The following is a 14,608-nucleotide window of genomic DNA, read 5'->3' on the forward strand; positions in this document are numbered from 1 at the left end:
AAGGAGACTTATTACCGGAAGAAGAAGAATAAATACAAAAAACAATTTAATAAGTTGTAATTGCAGCAGCTCCAAAATAGTTAAATTTAGCAATGAAATGGAAAGAAGTCGCTAATATAAATAAGATAAAACGTTGATTAATCTATTTATATTCTATCAATAAAGTTAACTTTTATAATATTTTTATTTGATATTTCTTTGAGAAACATTTAAATTTAAATGTATATTTCAATTATTTATTTGATATAGTTCCATCTAGTGAAGAATTTCAGAATTTCCCTGACGTTTGATTATAATTTAAGGTTAACCAAAGTATAATAAACACTGGGTTTTAAAATGAATTAGTAACGTTTTCCATTTAAATGAAATTATGGATGATTACGAAGAAGAAAAGTTCAATTTCTTTGGGAAACCATTAGAGCAATACGACGAAGGTATGTAGTGCAGTATAGTTATATGAAATGTATTAATTGGTCATTATTTTTATTTAGATGAGATTCCCAAGAAGAAACCGATTTTTGTGGAGGATCAAATCGCCACGGATAGCAATGGTAGGCGTAGGTTTCATGGAGCGTTCACTGGAGGATTCTCTGCTGGATTCTTCAACACCGTTGGCTCTGCTGGAGGATGGCAACCAACCGAATTCAAGAGTTCCCGATCGGAGAAATCCGTGAGCACAATACGAACAGCCGAGGATTACATGGATGAAGAGGATATCGGGGAGTTCGGTATAGCCCCGCAAGTCATCAAAGCCACGAAAGACTTTAATACAAGCAAAAAACGTAAGAAGAAAGTTTTTTCTGATGGACCTATACCTGGTGTTCCTGTGCTGCATATGCTCATTGACAACAGCACTGAAACCATTGGTTATTTGTTGTTGAGGAATATTGGTTTTAAGCATGAAGGTACAGAGATTTCCAAGCAGCAGAGGGTGTATGGTTCTACATCTGCAAAGGCTTATGAGATGAGGCCATCCATCAGGAATTCAACATACAAATTACCAGAGATATATGAGGAAGCTCTGAAGATTCATAAGAACAATACATTTGGTATTGGATATAAAGGTTTGGATCGCGGTTACGCCAGTTTAAAGCTTTCGCAGAAAAACTTTGTTGTGAAAAATGTTAAAAACAAGAATATGACCATCGGTGGACAGGCGTTCGGAGTTGGAGCGTTCGAAGATGAAGATGACGATATTTACGGGAGAGAAGATATAGAGTCTTATGATTTTGAAATGCACACCGAGAAGCAGCAGGAACAGATCAGAGTTACTGGAAGGGTGCTGTTCGATTCGTTTATCTTAAGCTCTAACTATTTGGCGGTGAACGAGATATTTCCTGTCCCAACGATTCCTCGCAGCTTCTCCGGAAAGCATAAAGTGAGGAAGTCCAGATTTGCTCCTATCCAGGATGAGAGTAGTAAAGAAGAACCTAAAAAGACGCGTAGATGCGATATTGATGCCACTACTAGAGCCGAAGCATTGGGAGAAAAGGCACCAGAGAATAGCGGCACTTCATCCAAGTCCGAGGATATTAAACCAGAGATAAAGGAGAAGAAGGAAGATGTAGCACCATGGCTGGTATTCGATAAATTCGTCTCGGCCGGGCAATCTGACGAGCATACGGATCCTATGGTACCCGCGGAGAAATCTTCCTCCGTTTATGGTACTGAGCATCAAAGGGAAGCAGCGAAGCTGAAGATGTTTGGTGACTTCACTAGAACTACCGAAGATTGGTTGCCGCATACGTTTCTCTGTAAAAGGTTTAACGTTCCAGAACCTGCCCATTGGTAAGCTATTAATAAAATACTCATATGAATGTTAATATAATATATTAATCGTTTTGTGTATTCCAGGGAAAACGTAGAGTTAAAAACACCAGTGCGCAAGAGAAACCTGATATTCCAAAATGAAAAGGAAGTGGATGAAACGGGACGTGTGCAAAGTTCCGGTCTGCAAAATAATCCCGACTTCAAAGTCCCACATGAAAATCAATCATTAAAAACAATCGATTCCAAGGAACAATCCACGAAAAATGATGAATCTAAAGAGGGCGACATCGGTGATTCTACTCCACTAATGGAAGTAGAAATTCCTACTATCGATATAACCGAAAAAATTGACGTCTCAAAGAACAAGGACTTATTCAAAGCAATATTCTTTAGCGATGACGAAGATGAGGATACCGTAGAGACGAAGGTAGAATCAGAGTCCAGGGTAAGTGAACAGGAGAAGCTACCATCACCACCTCCAACGTCCGACAGTAAAATGGAAGAGATGAAAGAGGCGATTTTAGCGAAGGACATATTTCTGCCAAAAATCAAACCGTTGAAGCAAGGAATTCTATCGGATATACCATTCATCAAGTTTACAAAACCTGGAACGGTGCCCACCCAGCCAGAACCTGAGGTGATCGAGGAAGTTCCGCAACAACAGCCGGACGATAATCTGTACGGGCCTAAATTACCGGAGAAGATTGTAAACAGAGTGGAGAATCTGATGGAATCGAAGAGCGATGATGTGTGGGTGGAGAGGAAAGAGGAGAAAACGAAGAAGGAAAAGCATAAGAAACACAAGAAGGAGAAACATAAAAAGAAGCACAAGCACAAACGATAAGGGATTCGTTGTTGTCTTTATTAATTTAATGTATAATAAAATAAAATTGCCCTAAATTTCTCTCATTTAAGTAAATAATCCATCCCTATTACCCGATTATCAGCCAGAAATAAAATACTGTCTACGAAGTATTCAAATAATTACCTGTAATTAAGTGGTTTTGTACTGTACAAAAAGGTGAATAAATAAGTGGTATTCCCGCTAAGTGACTAAAGTTTAGCTTTAGATCATCATCGATCGAACAAAGGTTCATGCGAATCAATCGTTGTTCACAAATCCTTAGGTCAACCGCATGTTTAAATCTTGACCTAAAACATACTGGATTTACTTTCGTCTGCCGCTTCGCTCCTTCGAACCATCCAGAAGTTTGTAAGCCGGCAGATATGACCCGTTATAGTACAAATCAGGATTTCTATCAGTATTGTCTACGTTTCCTAAGGACGTATACCCTTGATCGTACAATCCGCAATAAGGCACTTTAAAGTCCAAAAGATAATCCCACACCTCACCGTAATCCCAATCCAACAACGGACTGACCCTCATCACCTCCGGCCATCCATTATCCGTCATCTAAATGCAAACATTAATAAAATTTGAAATCATTTCTAATCCTACCTTCAACTATATCATCCATGATTCATTGACTTTCTCTCTGTCAACATAACTATAATATTATAATCCATTCATTATAGTCAAAGGTAGGATTAATATTTTCAGACATACCTTGAAATGTTGTAGATTTTGAGAGAATGGATCAGTCCTTCTAGTTCCCATTAGGCAAGCCTTCAGATTGGGCCTTTCGTTGAGGATATTGGTTAAAGCTTCTTTGATGCATGAATCAATAGTGATTACCTCCAATCCATAAAACTCTTGCATATCAGCAATAAATTTATCAATTTCATCGAAAGGCATCTTGCTCTTTACATACATGCACAAAACAGGTGTATTGTATTCAATATAATTTCTTTTTAGAACAGCAAGCATCAAGTGCAAAAGCACTGTACAGTCCTTGCCACCATTGAAACTGATAAACACATTATCAGGTCCATAAGAATCAAAACATTGCTCTATTTTCTAAACAAAAATCATTAAAAAATTAGTAAAAACATAAACATTAGGCAACTAAATCTACTCACATGAATAGCTTCTCTAATATTAACTTTACCACAGGCAAATAACTTGTCATGCAAGTCATCGAAATACTCCACATTTGTTAATTTACTTTTGAAATTATTCTTCAAATGTTTCTGTATGTTATTTACAACTTCAACTTTAGTAGATGTGACCTGCAGACCACCACTTGAGTCAATCTGAAGCTCAGCATCCTTGAATTTAACACTCCTCGTTAAGTTTCCTAAATTCTTACTATCCATGAATGTAAACACTTTAGTGTACTTGATTGGTTGTCTCAAGTATGCTATGTGATCAATTAAAGCACTCCAATTATTGAAGTAACCTCCCAATATGAAAGATCTGTACATGAAAAAGCCATCTCCTTCTTCACTATACTGCCAGGGCAATGCCCCATTTAAGTCACTTTCCGAACCAATCAGCAGCACTACATCCTTCTGATTCACTACATCCTGTATTGCACCAATGGGAAACCTCTCCAGATTGCATCCAATGTTAGCAAGATTCTCGAAGAGACCTTCATAGCCACTGCTATCACACATCAATTTCCCATTGGCTTCTCCCAGAAAAACAACACCAATTGTGTTGAAGGGCATCCTGATACATGGACACGCTTGGCTCGCCAGGCCATAGACAAGTGGCAAAAGAATTTAAGGTTAAACTGTCATACTTAACTGTTATCATCAATGTTACCACATCGCTACCGTAATTGGGTCAGCAATTATCGCATTGGCGGACGACAATATATACTTACTTGAAGGCAATACTATTATACAGGTGCATGATGTATAGATTATCGAACATTCTTTTACAGGTGAAGAACAATTAACTTGAAGGTAAACGATAAATTTTCAAATTTTTTGCCCTGACACTCGGAATACCAACATTATTTGAAACACAATTGTTTATAAATAGAAAAAAAAAAGCAGCATTGAAAACAAAAATTCTGTATATATTACATTTGTAAATGCCGTCCTTATCGACAAGTTCTGAACAACAAACTTTGTTATGATTGTAGACCAACTATTTTCTTTTCTATTTTAAGTTGTAGACATAAAATTAGCTTAACGCAGGTATTAAAAGTAGCGACTGATAAGAACTATTAACAACAATTTTATCATTTTTGTAAAGTTGATGCAAAACAACAGTAATTTTGAATCTAGTAAGTTTGGCATATGCAACCAAATGTACACGTTTATTCAAATTTGAATTTCATTCATCAAAATTGCAGAAGGCGTTATAAAAATAATTATTATTTTAAAATTAGCTACTATATGCTATAAGTATTATATATTGTACTAGCAATTAAGGAGGATGATTCATTCCTTTATTAAACTCTATATGTAGTTCTTATATGACTAGATGATTACTTATATGATTATTAATGTTGTTTATATTAATATTACATGTACCAGTTTAGGTGTAAATAATTAATAATCTTTTTTTTGCAGCTAACACGTGCTTCCAGTATTGTGTCCACCCTGTATATATAGCATCCTGGCGTCTGGATTGTAGAAGGGAGATGGTGAATGTAGGAGTGAGAGTGAAAGAGTATGTGTATGTTGAAAGAGGAGGACGAAGAAACGGCATGAAGTTGTTGTGCGTTGAATGTGTGTTCAAAACATGTCAAATGCAGGCATCGTTTTAAAAATGGACGACGTTAAATGGTCATAGTTTCCCTGATTTGTGAATTTGTTGAATTATGTGCATGGCTTTCTGATCTCTGATCAAGCATCGGGATGGCAGATAGGAACGAGAAGGTGCTCGTTGAGCTGCTGAAACATGCTGGGAACAACGTGTGCGCCGATTGCGGCAGCAAAAGTGAGTACTACTACTACTACTGCAATCCCATCCTCCTCTCGTCTTAAGCAACAAAACTGCGGAAAAAGTGCATGCACACAAACAAACTATTCGTGGAGATAAGTGGATGATGCATGAGTATTGTATTAACCCTCTATTTTCTATAGAAAAATCGAGTTTGCCGTGGCACGCACGCCTTTTGGCATTTGTTTTTAGGGGTGTAAACAAGCAGTTGATTCAATTAAGTTTGATCAAGTCACACAAGCCCACATGTTTTAATTGGCCAACAATGAGGAGGCCCTGTTTCAATTGAATTTTTATAAACTGTACACTTATCTTGCAGATCCCGAATATGCTTCCTACAATATTGGTATATTCATATGCACTAGATGTTCAGGTGTGCACCGCAGCATGGGTGTGCACATCAGCAAGGTGAAGCATCTGAAGTTGGACAGGTGGGAGGATTCCCAAGTGGAACGCATGAAGGAGGTGGGCAACAATGCTGCAAGGCAGAAGTATGAGGAGAGGGTGCCACCCTGCTACAGGAGACCAAAAGAAAATGACCCACAGTAATATACAAATATCAGTTTATTTCACAAAAATAAATATCTACTTAAATAATAATTTTTAATTTGATTAAATAATTTCTTTTAATGTCAATGTATTTAAGTTATTTTGTGTATGTTTTTAGGGTGTTGATTGAACAGTGGATTAAGGCCAAATATGAGAGGGAAGAGTTCAGTCATCCAGAAAGACAGTGTTACATAAGTGGCTCGATGCAGGGATTCCTGATGAAGAGAGGTAAGGAGGACAGCAGGTATCATCCAAGGAAGTTCGTGCTGTCCGAGTCCGATGATACGCTAAAGTACTTCGTGCGGGAGAACCGCGATCCAAAGGCTATACTGCGCGTTTCGGAGATCAACGTCGTCTTCGCTCCGGAGAAGATAGATTATCCGTCTTCGCTGCAGATCACGTTCCTGAAGGACGGTACGACGAGACACATCTACCTGTACCACGACGATCCAGAGGTGATCACGAATTGGTACATGGCAATAAGATGCGCGAAGCTGCACCGGTTGCAGGTCGCGTATCCAGCCTGCAGCGAGTCCGAGCTCGTAGGTTATTTGGCCGAGGACTTTTCCAAGGAGGGCTGGTTATGGAAGACCGGTCCCCGACCTACCGACGGTTTCAAAAAGCGCTGGTTCACTTTAGACAATAGGAAACTTATGTATCACGACGAACCGTTAGATGCACATCCAAAGGGAGAAATATTTATTGGTAATTAATAATTAAGACATTTCTCAATTTATCTGATAGTCTCATATTGACAGCATAATGATTTTTTTTTTAAATATTTTAGGACACGCCTTAGATGGTTATGGAGTAAGAATAGGCGTGTCGGCGGGAGTGAAGGAGCACCAAGGTTTCACGTTCACTTTAACCACGCCCGAAAGGGCGTATAATCTGTCGGCGAGCTCCGAGAACGATCGGGATCAGTGGATCCAGGTCATCGAGAGGGTCATAGAGCGACAGATGACGCCCCAAGATAATTTAAGTAAGCATTAAGGATGCAGCGACAAACCTCAAGAGATACGTTCTAATTTAAGAATTCTTTGCAGTATCCGCGCGGCTGATCAGGAAAAGGGCGAACACCAACTCGATAAATATGTTCTTACCGAGGTAGTCGTCGCATGACAGACATATCACTCTTTTCCAAAAAGTAAACTAAAAACACACCCAATAAAAGAATCATCATCACTTCTCGCCTAGTCCCACTTCTCCGACGCCACCCACTTTCCACAACCAACCTCCGTCATAAAACTATCAAAACATCGGCAACAGCAAGACAAGAAAAAAAAAACTATTATAATTAATAATATTATTACACTAAAATCGTCTTCATTATTTAGTTTTTGTTTAAATACTCAATCATTTTATCATATACTGTACTATATAAGAATAAACAATACGAAAACCAAAACGTTTTATTTTATATATATTACATCAACTGCTGCATCTCTTTCATGAACTGCATGTAAGCATCGTCTTTCGTCGGTTTACCGTAGTGTTGGTTTTGCGTCATAAGTATCTCTTTCTGTTTGAGTTCATGTACCAAAGCCCTAGAGCTTTTAGGTTTCTTGTCTTCGCGTTTTACGCGCAATGTTGATGGCACGAAGCGGGTAACGTCCGCGCTTAAATTCCTGATCTGCGGTTTCGCAGATATCGTTGCACTCTGTTTGGCCGCTCCGTGCTCTCTTTGTATCAGCTGAGGAGCAGCAGATAGCACATTGGGATTAGGTATTCCGAGGCCTTGTGAAGGTGGCGGCATACTGGGAGGTGGACCAGGTAATCGCAGAAGGCGAGGCGGTCCACCCATCCTGAGTTGCGGTAGACGAGGTGGAAGGCCAGGAGGAGGTCCTGGAGGTAGTAGAGGACGACCAGGAGGTGGGCCCGGTGGCACCCTCATTCCCACATTGGGGAAGAGACCTGGTGGTGGTCCTGGAGGATTCATCGGTGGTTTCATTGGCATTGGGTCGCTCGTTCCCGGAGGAGCTGGCGATTCGATTATGGGTTTAGGACGATCCTCCTCCGGTTTCTTCTGCGTAACCTCTTCCATCTCCTTCATGAAATCGTCAACGTTTTGACCAGAAATTGCGACCATCTTCTGCTGCACCGACGTCGGTTTAATAACATCATCGATTTCATCCTCCGAATCCCTATGGACTATAGCCTCGTCCATCTCTTCATCCGAATCATCAAGTTCACCGTCACTGTTAATATCTGGAGGAGGTCCGGGCGGACATCCTGGAGGATCTCTCATAGGTTGACCCTAGAAACCGCATCAATGAACAAAACAGTAATACAAAAAATAAACTATTTGTATTACCAAAGCCTGCAGTTTTAAAGCTGTTGCAATCGAGTAAATTGTATGTTCCGTCTTTTTTATTTCCGTTGGTAAGGGGATCTGCAACCCCGTCGAAGATGGAGCTTGCTGTGGGATTTGTGGCAAAGGAATCTCATCAACTGTAACTTGTTGTGCAGACTTGACAGATTCATAGAAGGTGAGCAGCTGAACCCTCTTGTGCTCATATTCAGTCTGCCTCTTCTTCAATTCCGACCATTTCTCTTGATCATCTTTGTGCTTTAATGAATAATACACACAATTATTTAATTGCAATTCACAAAACAACACTGAGAATACTTACATACATACCAAGAACCCTATCCAAAGTTTCCCTCAATTTTTTCCTTTTATCTTTCAAAACTTTCTCATTCAGTGGTGAAGGCTGAGACACATTAAATTCCATTTGATCTATCTTCTCCAACTCCTCCAAGAGTTGCTGTGGATCTTTGCCTTTTAAGACAGCAGCCCTAACCAACTGTCTCTGCTTCTTGTTTTTCTTCAACTCTTGCTTTCTAGCCTCCTTTCCTGTTTTAAATTACACACATTATTATTTAGCATAATCCTACAAGGAACTCATTGAACACTTACTCGCTTGATCTGTGGGGTTCATGTATTTCCCACTCTTGGTGGTATTAATTGATCTTCGTCCCATCTTGTTGTTGTGACTTCTTCGTTTTACACTACACTAAATAGTCGTGACTATTGAAAGCCCACCTTATTATAATACCAGCTCAGAAAATTGATCATTTAATTAAAAGACACACATGATTATATTTATATGTCTCATCCAAGATAATAATATGGTTCCACAATAAAAACAAACAGCGAACTGAATATAGCTGAATATAGCTCAAAGTCAAAGTCAAAATTATAATTATTTAGTTTACACATAGAGGTCGCAGCATAAGAAGATTAAATTTTACATTAAATATACTTCATCAACTGAAAATTATATTGTATATATAAATAATTACTATTTCTTAGTACATATATATTTTCAAAAGAACCAGTAATGATGTGTTAGAGGTGTTCCTGTTCTGTGCCACCTCTGAGCATTCCATACAAGTTTATAGTTCAGATATTTAAGCGCTGTTCAAACTTGGCGTTTGCAATTAGGGCCTTAAACAAGAATATAAATTAACAAAAATATTCAGTTTATAATTATCTTAATATTCATAATTATTGGTTATATATAGACTAATTAATAATTGATTTATAATTGATTGAAAATTTTATAAAACCACCACCTGTTGATATTCGATTGAAACATTTTAAACTTTAAATTACTATTGTAATTAGTTTATACTGTGTACTCATAGATAATTAATACTGCTTTATAATCATTACTTATTATTGTATGCACTATAAATAGTTATTGAGCAAATAAATTTGATGGAGTTTTAATCGCCTTGTCTATAAATAGATAATTTATACACATGTTCATTGCAATTAAAACTTTGCATCAAGTTTACTCCAATTATTTCAATATCAGTATTTGTAAAAAAAAAGAAACAAGTATACTGGTTTAATTGCGTTGATTTACGTTCGGATTTAAATAAAATAGAAAACGCTCAGCCTGCGATTTCAGTTAAATTAATTTGAAACCGATTGAAATCGAGAAAGTGTTTTCCTAAGAAGAAATTTATATTTATGGTCGCCTGTGACAATTAAGCAAGCAAACAAACGAGCACATGCACACGACCAAAGATCATGATTCTTGTATAAATTTTATCAATTGCATTCCTATTCACATTTAAAACTCATTACTCACTTTTACAGGTATATTTAATTGTTACAATTAGTCAGAAAGACTTCAGTCGTTGAGTGTTGTTTGAAATGGTTGAATATTCAAATATTGGAGACCAAATTTTTTGATGTTAATGATTGCAAATAGCAATTCCAAAAGAGATATTGTAAATATACTATAAAAATGCAAAATGAAAATAAGTATGTGAGAGTTGTTTTTTGCTTGCGACTAATTACCGGTTTATATTTGGCATCTGAAGAGCCATCGATCCGGAGTGAAAACGCATCAACGAGAATAACGAGCGGTCTGGAAAGGAGAGGCGATTTACGATTTACCCTCTCGTTTCCATTTTTTTTGTTTTTTCTTTCTTCTTCATTTGCTTTTGTCTTGTTTTGCGAAACAAGGGCCTCCCGCGTTGCGTAACATCGACACCTCCGCGAGTTTGCGCGCTCTGCTTTCCCCGAAAAGAAATGGAATGAAACGTTCTTCGATGGGAAAGGGGAGGTCAGAACAACAATAAAACTGTGCGTTTCGCAAAAATCCCGTGTCCATTGGGCGACGGCGCGTTTCCACTCGATTCCCTTACGCAACTGCTTGTTCTAATTTGAATGCAATTTTCCTTCCTTCGTACCGCTTTTCCAATCCTTTTAGTTTCGTTTGCTTCTTGCAGACTTTTTGCCACCGGTGCTCAGACGAGCGTGAAGTTAAACACCATTCCGATGTGCACGGTACTCCATTTCTTCGATTTTCTCCTATCCTCTGCTCGATTTACTTAATGGGTCTCTCTCATTACCGAACCAAATTATCCAATCCGTTACATTCAAACGGATTACCTATCTTCGTCACGCTTCTCTCCACAAACCTTTTTAACATTGCAAATCCTGCAACTTACACCTATTTACATTAATCACCAACTAAAAGTACCAAATCATAACTTACTAATTTGAATTCAATTCTACTAAATCTTCATTAAAAACTTAACAACCAGAAAACATATACATTTTCGTAATACTTTTTCTTTTATTAATTATAATTTATTCTATTTTTCAACTTAAAAAACTTATTAAATGAATAAACTCAACTAAGCACGTACAATAAACTATAGATAAACATCTCTGAGAATTTCTAAAACATTCCAGCAAAGAGATTTATTCCCTTACACATTTTTTTGTTTGATTTGCTAATAAGTCTTGATTATAATTGAAAATAATGTTATATGCATTAATGTTAATGTTGGACTCGGATTTCTCCAAATTATAATTGAAAATAACTATATTTCTTTACATCTCTATGGATTTCTAGCGCTAATTCGTGTTAAAATGTTAACTTATAATGCGTTCTCTTATTCTCACAGCTGAAGAATAGATTTGTGGGTCAGTTCCGCACTCGGAAGACACGCAGCGTATAATTTTTAACGCATTATACTCCTCAGCAATTAACATTCCTACAGTAACAAAAAAACATTGCATTTCACCACTTTTTTTTTTCAAGTTCCTTTATTTTAATTTAATTAAGTTAATTGCATTTTTAGACTGCATTAGTTTGTTCATTAAAAAATAAAGCAAATTTAGACATACTTAATTAAACGTGTATACAAAAGTCTTCGCATTTTAGTGATTTTCTCAGAAACTATAAATGGAATTCAATTGGCTGTAATTTTCTTTGTTGACGCCAAAAGGAAGGACATAAAGGTTGTGACTGCTTTCTTCTGGAAAGACTGAAAGAGTGATAAGGCTTGAGTAATCAATTGAAAAGTTGCAATCGACGAATTGTTTGGTAACGGACAATGGTTATCTAATAATGTTTTGTTTATTGTTTTGGAAGGACACGTTTGCAGCTGAAGCCGTTTCAAGAAGAAAGTCAAGCCGTGCCGATATGGAAACGTTAGGGAAAGTTCTGCACGGTTTAGTAACAAGTTTTAGAGAGAAAGACGACTGCAAGAACAATATAGTGACAACAACAACAAACGTAAACGATCTTGAAAATATATGTGTTTGCTTGACGTCTTTATCTTTCACTCGTGGTCTTTGGGAAATCCGTGAATCCTCCTGCACCAGAGAGAGTCAAAGGTCTTCGCATTGAAATTCTGTACTCGTTATTTCGCACGGTTAAGATTGGAAGATTCGCAAATCTCGGATTCTTACTGTTTCACTGTAACGTCGAAAATGAAAACGTTTCATGCACATTTATGCAAGATTCAAGTGCATAAATTGGAGTGGCAGCGAAAGTGCACCCAAGGCTAGATTAAAGTGTACATATATATATATATATAAGTTTAAAAAATGCTCAAAAAAGCAGTGTTTTTACATTTAATTGATTTTCTCGAAAACTATAATACATACCAACGTATTTCATATAAATCATACTTTAACATTATTTCTTCGCATTTTACATTATATTAACATAATTAAAGACTAAATTTAAAAAAACTATTAATTATACAATTTATGTCTACTCTACAGAGGTTTCAAAATATTATTATAATCAGCTAATATTTCTTATTATGAAATCTGCATATGATTAATAAGTTGCATTTTAATTGAAAAATAATAATTTTGTTTATATATACATAAAAAATGGTTTGTCAGGTGTGGGGTTCGAACCCACGCTCCCAATCGGGAACCAGAGCTTAAATCTGGCGCCTTAGACCGCTCGGCCAACCTGACTTATATAAGAATCTCTCATTATTTTCATATAGAAACACGAACTTGTTATTGAACACCAATTTATTAGATAATTAAACAATTTATATAATATTACAATAATAATTTGATTTATAATAGATATATTTTCAATTGACAACATAATTTGATGGAAAGTATGAAATGCGATGACTTATTTATTTATATAATAGAAAAATGATAATAAAAAATTGGAGAAGTCTTAAATCTTCTTAAAGAATCGTGGGTGGCGCAGGTTGATATTAGAAAGGCGATTTGCATACAAAAAAAAAACGAGAGATACAAAAACAAAATCGTGATCGTCGACCATCGATCATTCATACTTAATTAATAAATTAATTAAATCGTTTATTACTTGTTCGTTTTGATCATTGAACTTTTGCAAAATTGGTGAAGCAAAGTGTCGAGAATATGTACAGCAATTTGCATGACGATCACGCGTCTGGTGAAATTTCTACGTGCCTTCCGACGGATCGAAGAAATCGGCGCTTTTTATTTCTTTCGTTCGCTCTTAATTATTTAACGACGCAACCTTACGTAAACCAGCATTCCGCACTTTTTTTTCCAATTCGCAGCTCGTCCTTCCCAAAACGCACTTCCTTTATATTGATTGACCCATACATTAACAACAATTTCAAATTACTTTCATTACCATGATAATCAAGTATCAATCATTTACATAACATTGTTTATACGTATTAACAGTCCGAAAAGCATTCACTTAAGAGCGAGATTTAAACACTTTTCGGAAGAAAGTGAAACTGAGTCATACAGGTTTTATATTTTTTTTCTTTGCAAATAACATCTTCGTTTTCCCACGCACAAAAGCGCGAACGAGATTACGAAACACCTCGTTTATTATTTATTGCCATTTAACAATTTGCCCGTTTCAAATCACCAATTTCCTTTATTATTATACACTATAATTTCTAGTTAACTATCTAGAATTTGCATTATATAATTTTGCAATTTAAAACAACTATTTTTTCTTAGTTTTCATTATTTTTAAATTATTACAGTCCACAATATATTAAACACGTAATTAAAAATTCAGGTATTTTTATTACTGTCTGCTACAGACTTATAAATATTAAATTTTGAATTCGAATGTATACATTTCTTCTCTTTTTATTAATCATTAATTAAAATTTCAATATTTTCTTGATGAATAATCAATAAATAATCTTCTACACTAACTCCATTCGTTCGCTAATCATAGACGAAGTGTAAACTAGCAGATTTACATTTATTTGTTTTTATTATTTAAAAAAAATATATATCTTCGGTGATTTGTTATGCTCGCTCGTTTGCATCAGTTTGCACCTGTCGTAAACCAGAATAAATTAGAATAAATCGGCGGTGATTACGAGGATTTACGGATGCATTCGGTCCGAGATGCATTTAATTGATCCGCTCGGATTCGATGCGATTGCATAAATATAAATTTGGTCGAAAGAGAAATCCCACCAGAGGTAGACCAGTTTCTTCGCTCCACAACAATCCCTCCGATTTTCCATTTTCGAAATTCGCGCCCCGCCGTCTTTCTTCTTCTTTTTTATTTGTTTTTGATCGCCATTAGAGAGAGCTCCGCTCATTTCCATCGCTTATTAACGAATGCAGCCAGCGAAATGATTATCGATCATCCTGAACGATCGGAGGGAGAGCTCGCAAAGAGATGGATGGAGTGGATGGAGACCGTTATCGTGAATTCTGGAACTCTCTCATCAATC

The 14,608-nt window shown here is 36.6% G+C and overlaps 4 protein-coding genes and 1 non-coding gene across 7 annotated transcripts; 2 read left to right on the forward strand and 3 right to left on the reverse strand.

Moving 5' to 3' along the window:
* Positions 1-290: 290 nt before the first annotated feature.
* On the forward strand, positions 291-2,670 carry LOC108562376 (G patch domain-containing protein 1). Its single transcript, XM_017920683.1, has 3 exons — positions 291-434; positions 492-1,788; positions 1,855-2,670. Exons 1-3 carry the CDS (start codon positions 371-373, stop codon positions 2,612-2,614), a joined length of 2,121 nt encoding a protein of 706 aa, XP_017776172.1. The 5' UTR covers positions 291-370; the 3' UTR covers positions 2,615-2,670.
* A 98-nt stretch (positions 2,671-2,768) lies between these two features.
* LOC108562377 (FAD synthase-like) lies at positions 2,769-4,589 on the reverse strand. Of its 2 annotated transcripts, none has more exons than XM_017920684.1 (3): positions 3,751-4,589; positions 3,338-3,688; positions 2,769-3,184 (listed from the first exon to the last, which is right to left on the reverse strand). In XM_017920684.1, exons 1-3 carry the CDS (start codon positions 4,339-4,341, stop codon positions 2,939-2,941), a joined length of 1,188 nt encoding a protein of 395 aa, XP_017776173.1. In that variant the 5' UTR covers positions 4,342-4,589; the 3' UTR covers positions 2,769-2,938. The 2 variants fall into 2 exon arrangements, with proteins under 2 accessions (XP_017776173.1, XP_017776174.1); XM_017920685.1 differs by lacking the exon at positions 2,769-3,184 and adding an exon at positions 3,185-3,266.
* A 727-nt stretch (positions 4,590-5,316) lies between these two features.
* Positions 5,317-7,526, forward strand: LOC108562375 (arf-GAP with dual PH domain-containing protein 1-like). 2 transcript variants are annotated; one of them, XM_017920681.1, is made up of 5 exons: positions 5,317-5,566; positions 5,889-6,114; positions 6,237-6,823; positions 6,906-7,100; positions 7,153-7,526. In XM_017920681.1, the coding sequence occupies exons 1-5, from the start codon at positions 5,485-5,487 to the stop codon at positions 7,227-7,229; spliced, it is 1,167 nt and encodes a 388-aa protein (XP_017776170.1). In that variant the 5' UTR covers positions 5,317-5,484; the 3' UTR covers positions 7,230-7,526. The 2 variants fall into 2 exon arrangements, with proteins under 2 accessions (XP_017776170.1, XP_017776171.1); XM_017920682.1 differs by having other exon boundaries at positions 5,323-5,566; positions 7,165-7,526.
* On the reverse strand, positions 7,517-9,288 carry LOC108562374 (WW domain-binding protein 11). The gene is made up of 4 exons (XM_017920680.1): positions 9,039-9,288; positions 8,752-8,975; positions 8,433-8,687; positions 7,517-8,375 (listed from the first exon to the last, which is right to left on the reverse strand). The coding sequence occupies exons 1-4, from the start codon at positions 9,100-9,102 to the stop codon at positions 7,545-7,547; spliced, it is 1,374 nt and encodes a 457-aa protein (XP_017776169.1). The 5' UTR covers positions 9,103-9,288; the 3' UTR covers positions 7,517-7,544.
* Positions 9,289-12,779: 3,491 nt separating this feature from the next.
* Trnal-uaa lies at positions 12,780-12,863 on the reverse strand. The gene has a single exon. It is a non-coding gene; the product is annotated as a tRNA-Leu (tRNA).
* Positions 12,864-14,608: the final 1,745 nt, after the last annotated feature.

The sequence above is a fragment of the Nicrophorus vespilloides genome, unplaced genomic scaffold, assembly GCF_001412225.1.
Source record: "Nicrophorus vespilloides isolate i.1.1-1 unplaced genomic scaffold, Nicve_v1.0, whole genome shotgun sequence".
In the NCBI taxonomy this organism is placed as follows: Eukaryota; Metazoa; Arthropoda; class Insecta; order Coleoptera; family Silphidae; genus Nicrophorus; species Nicrophorus vespilloides.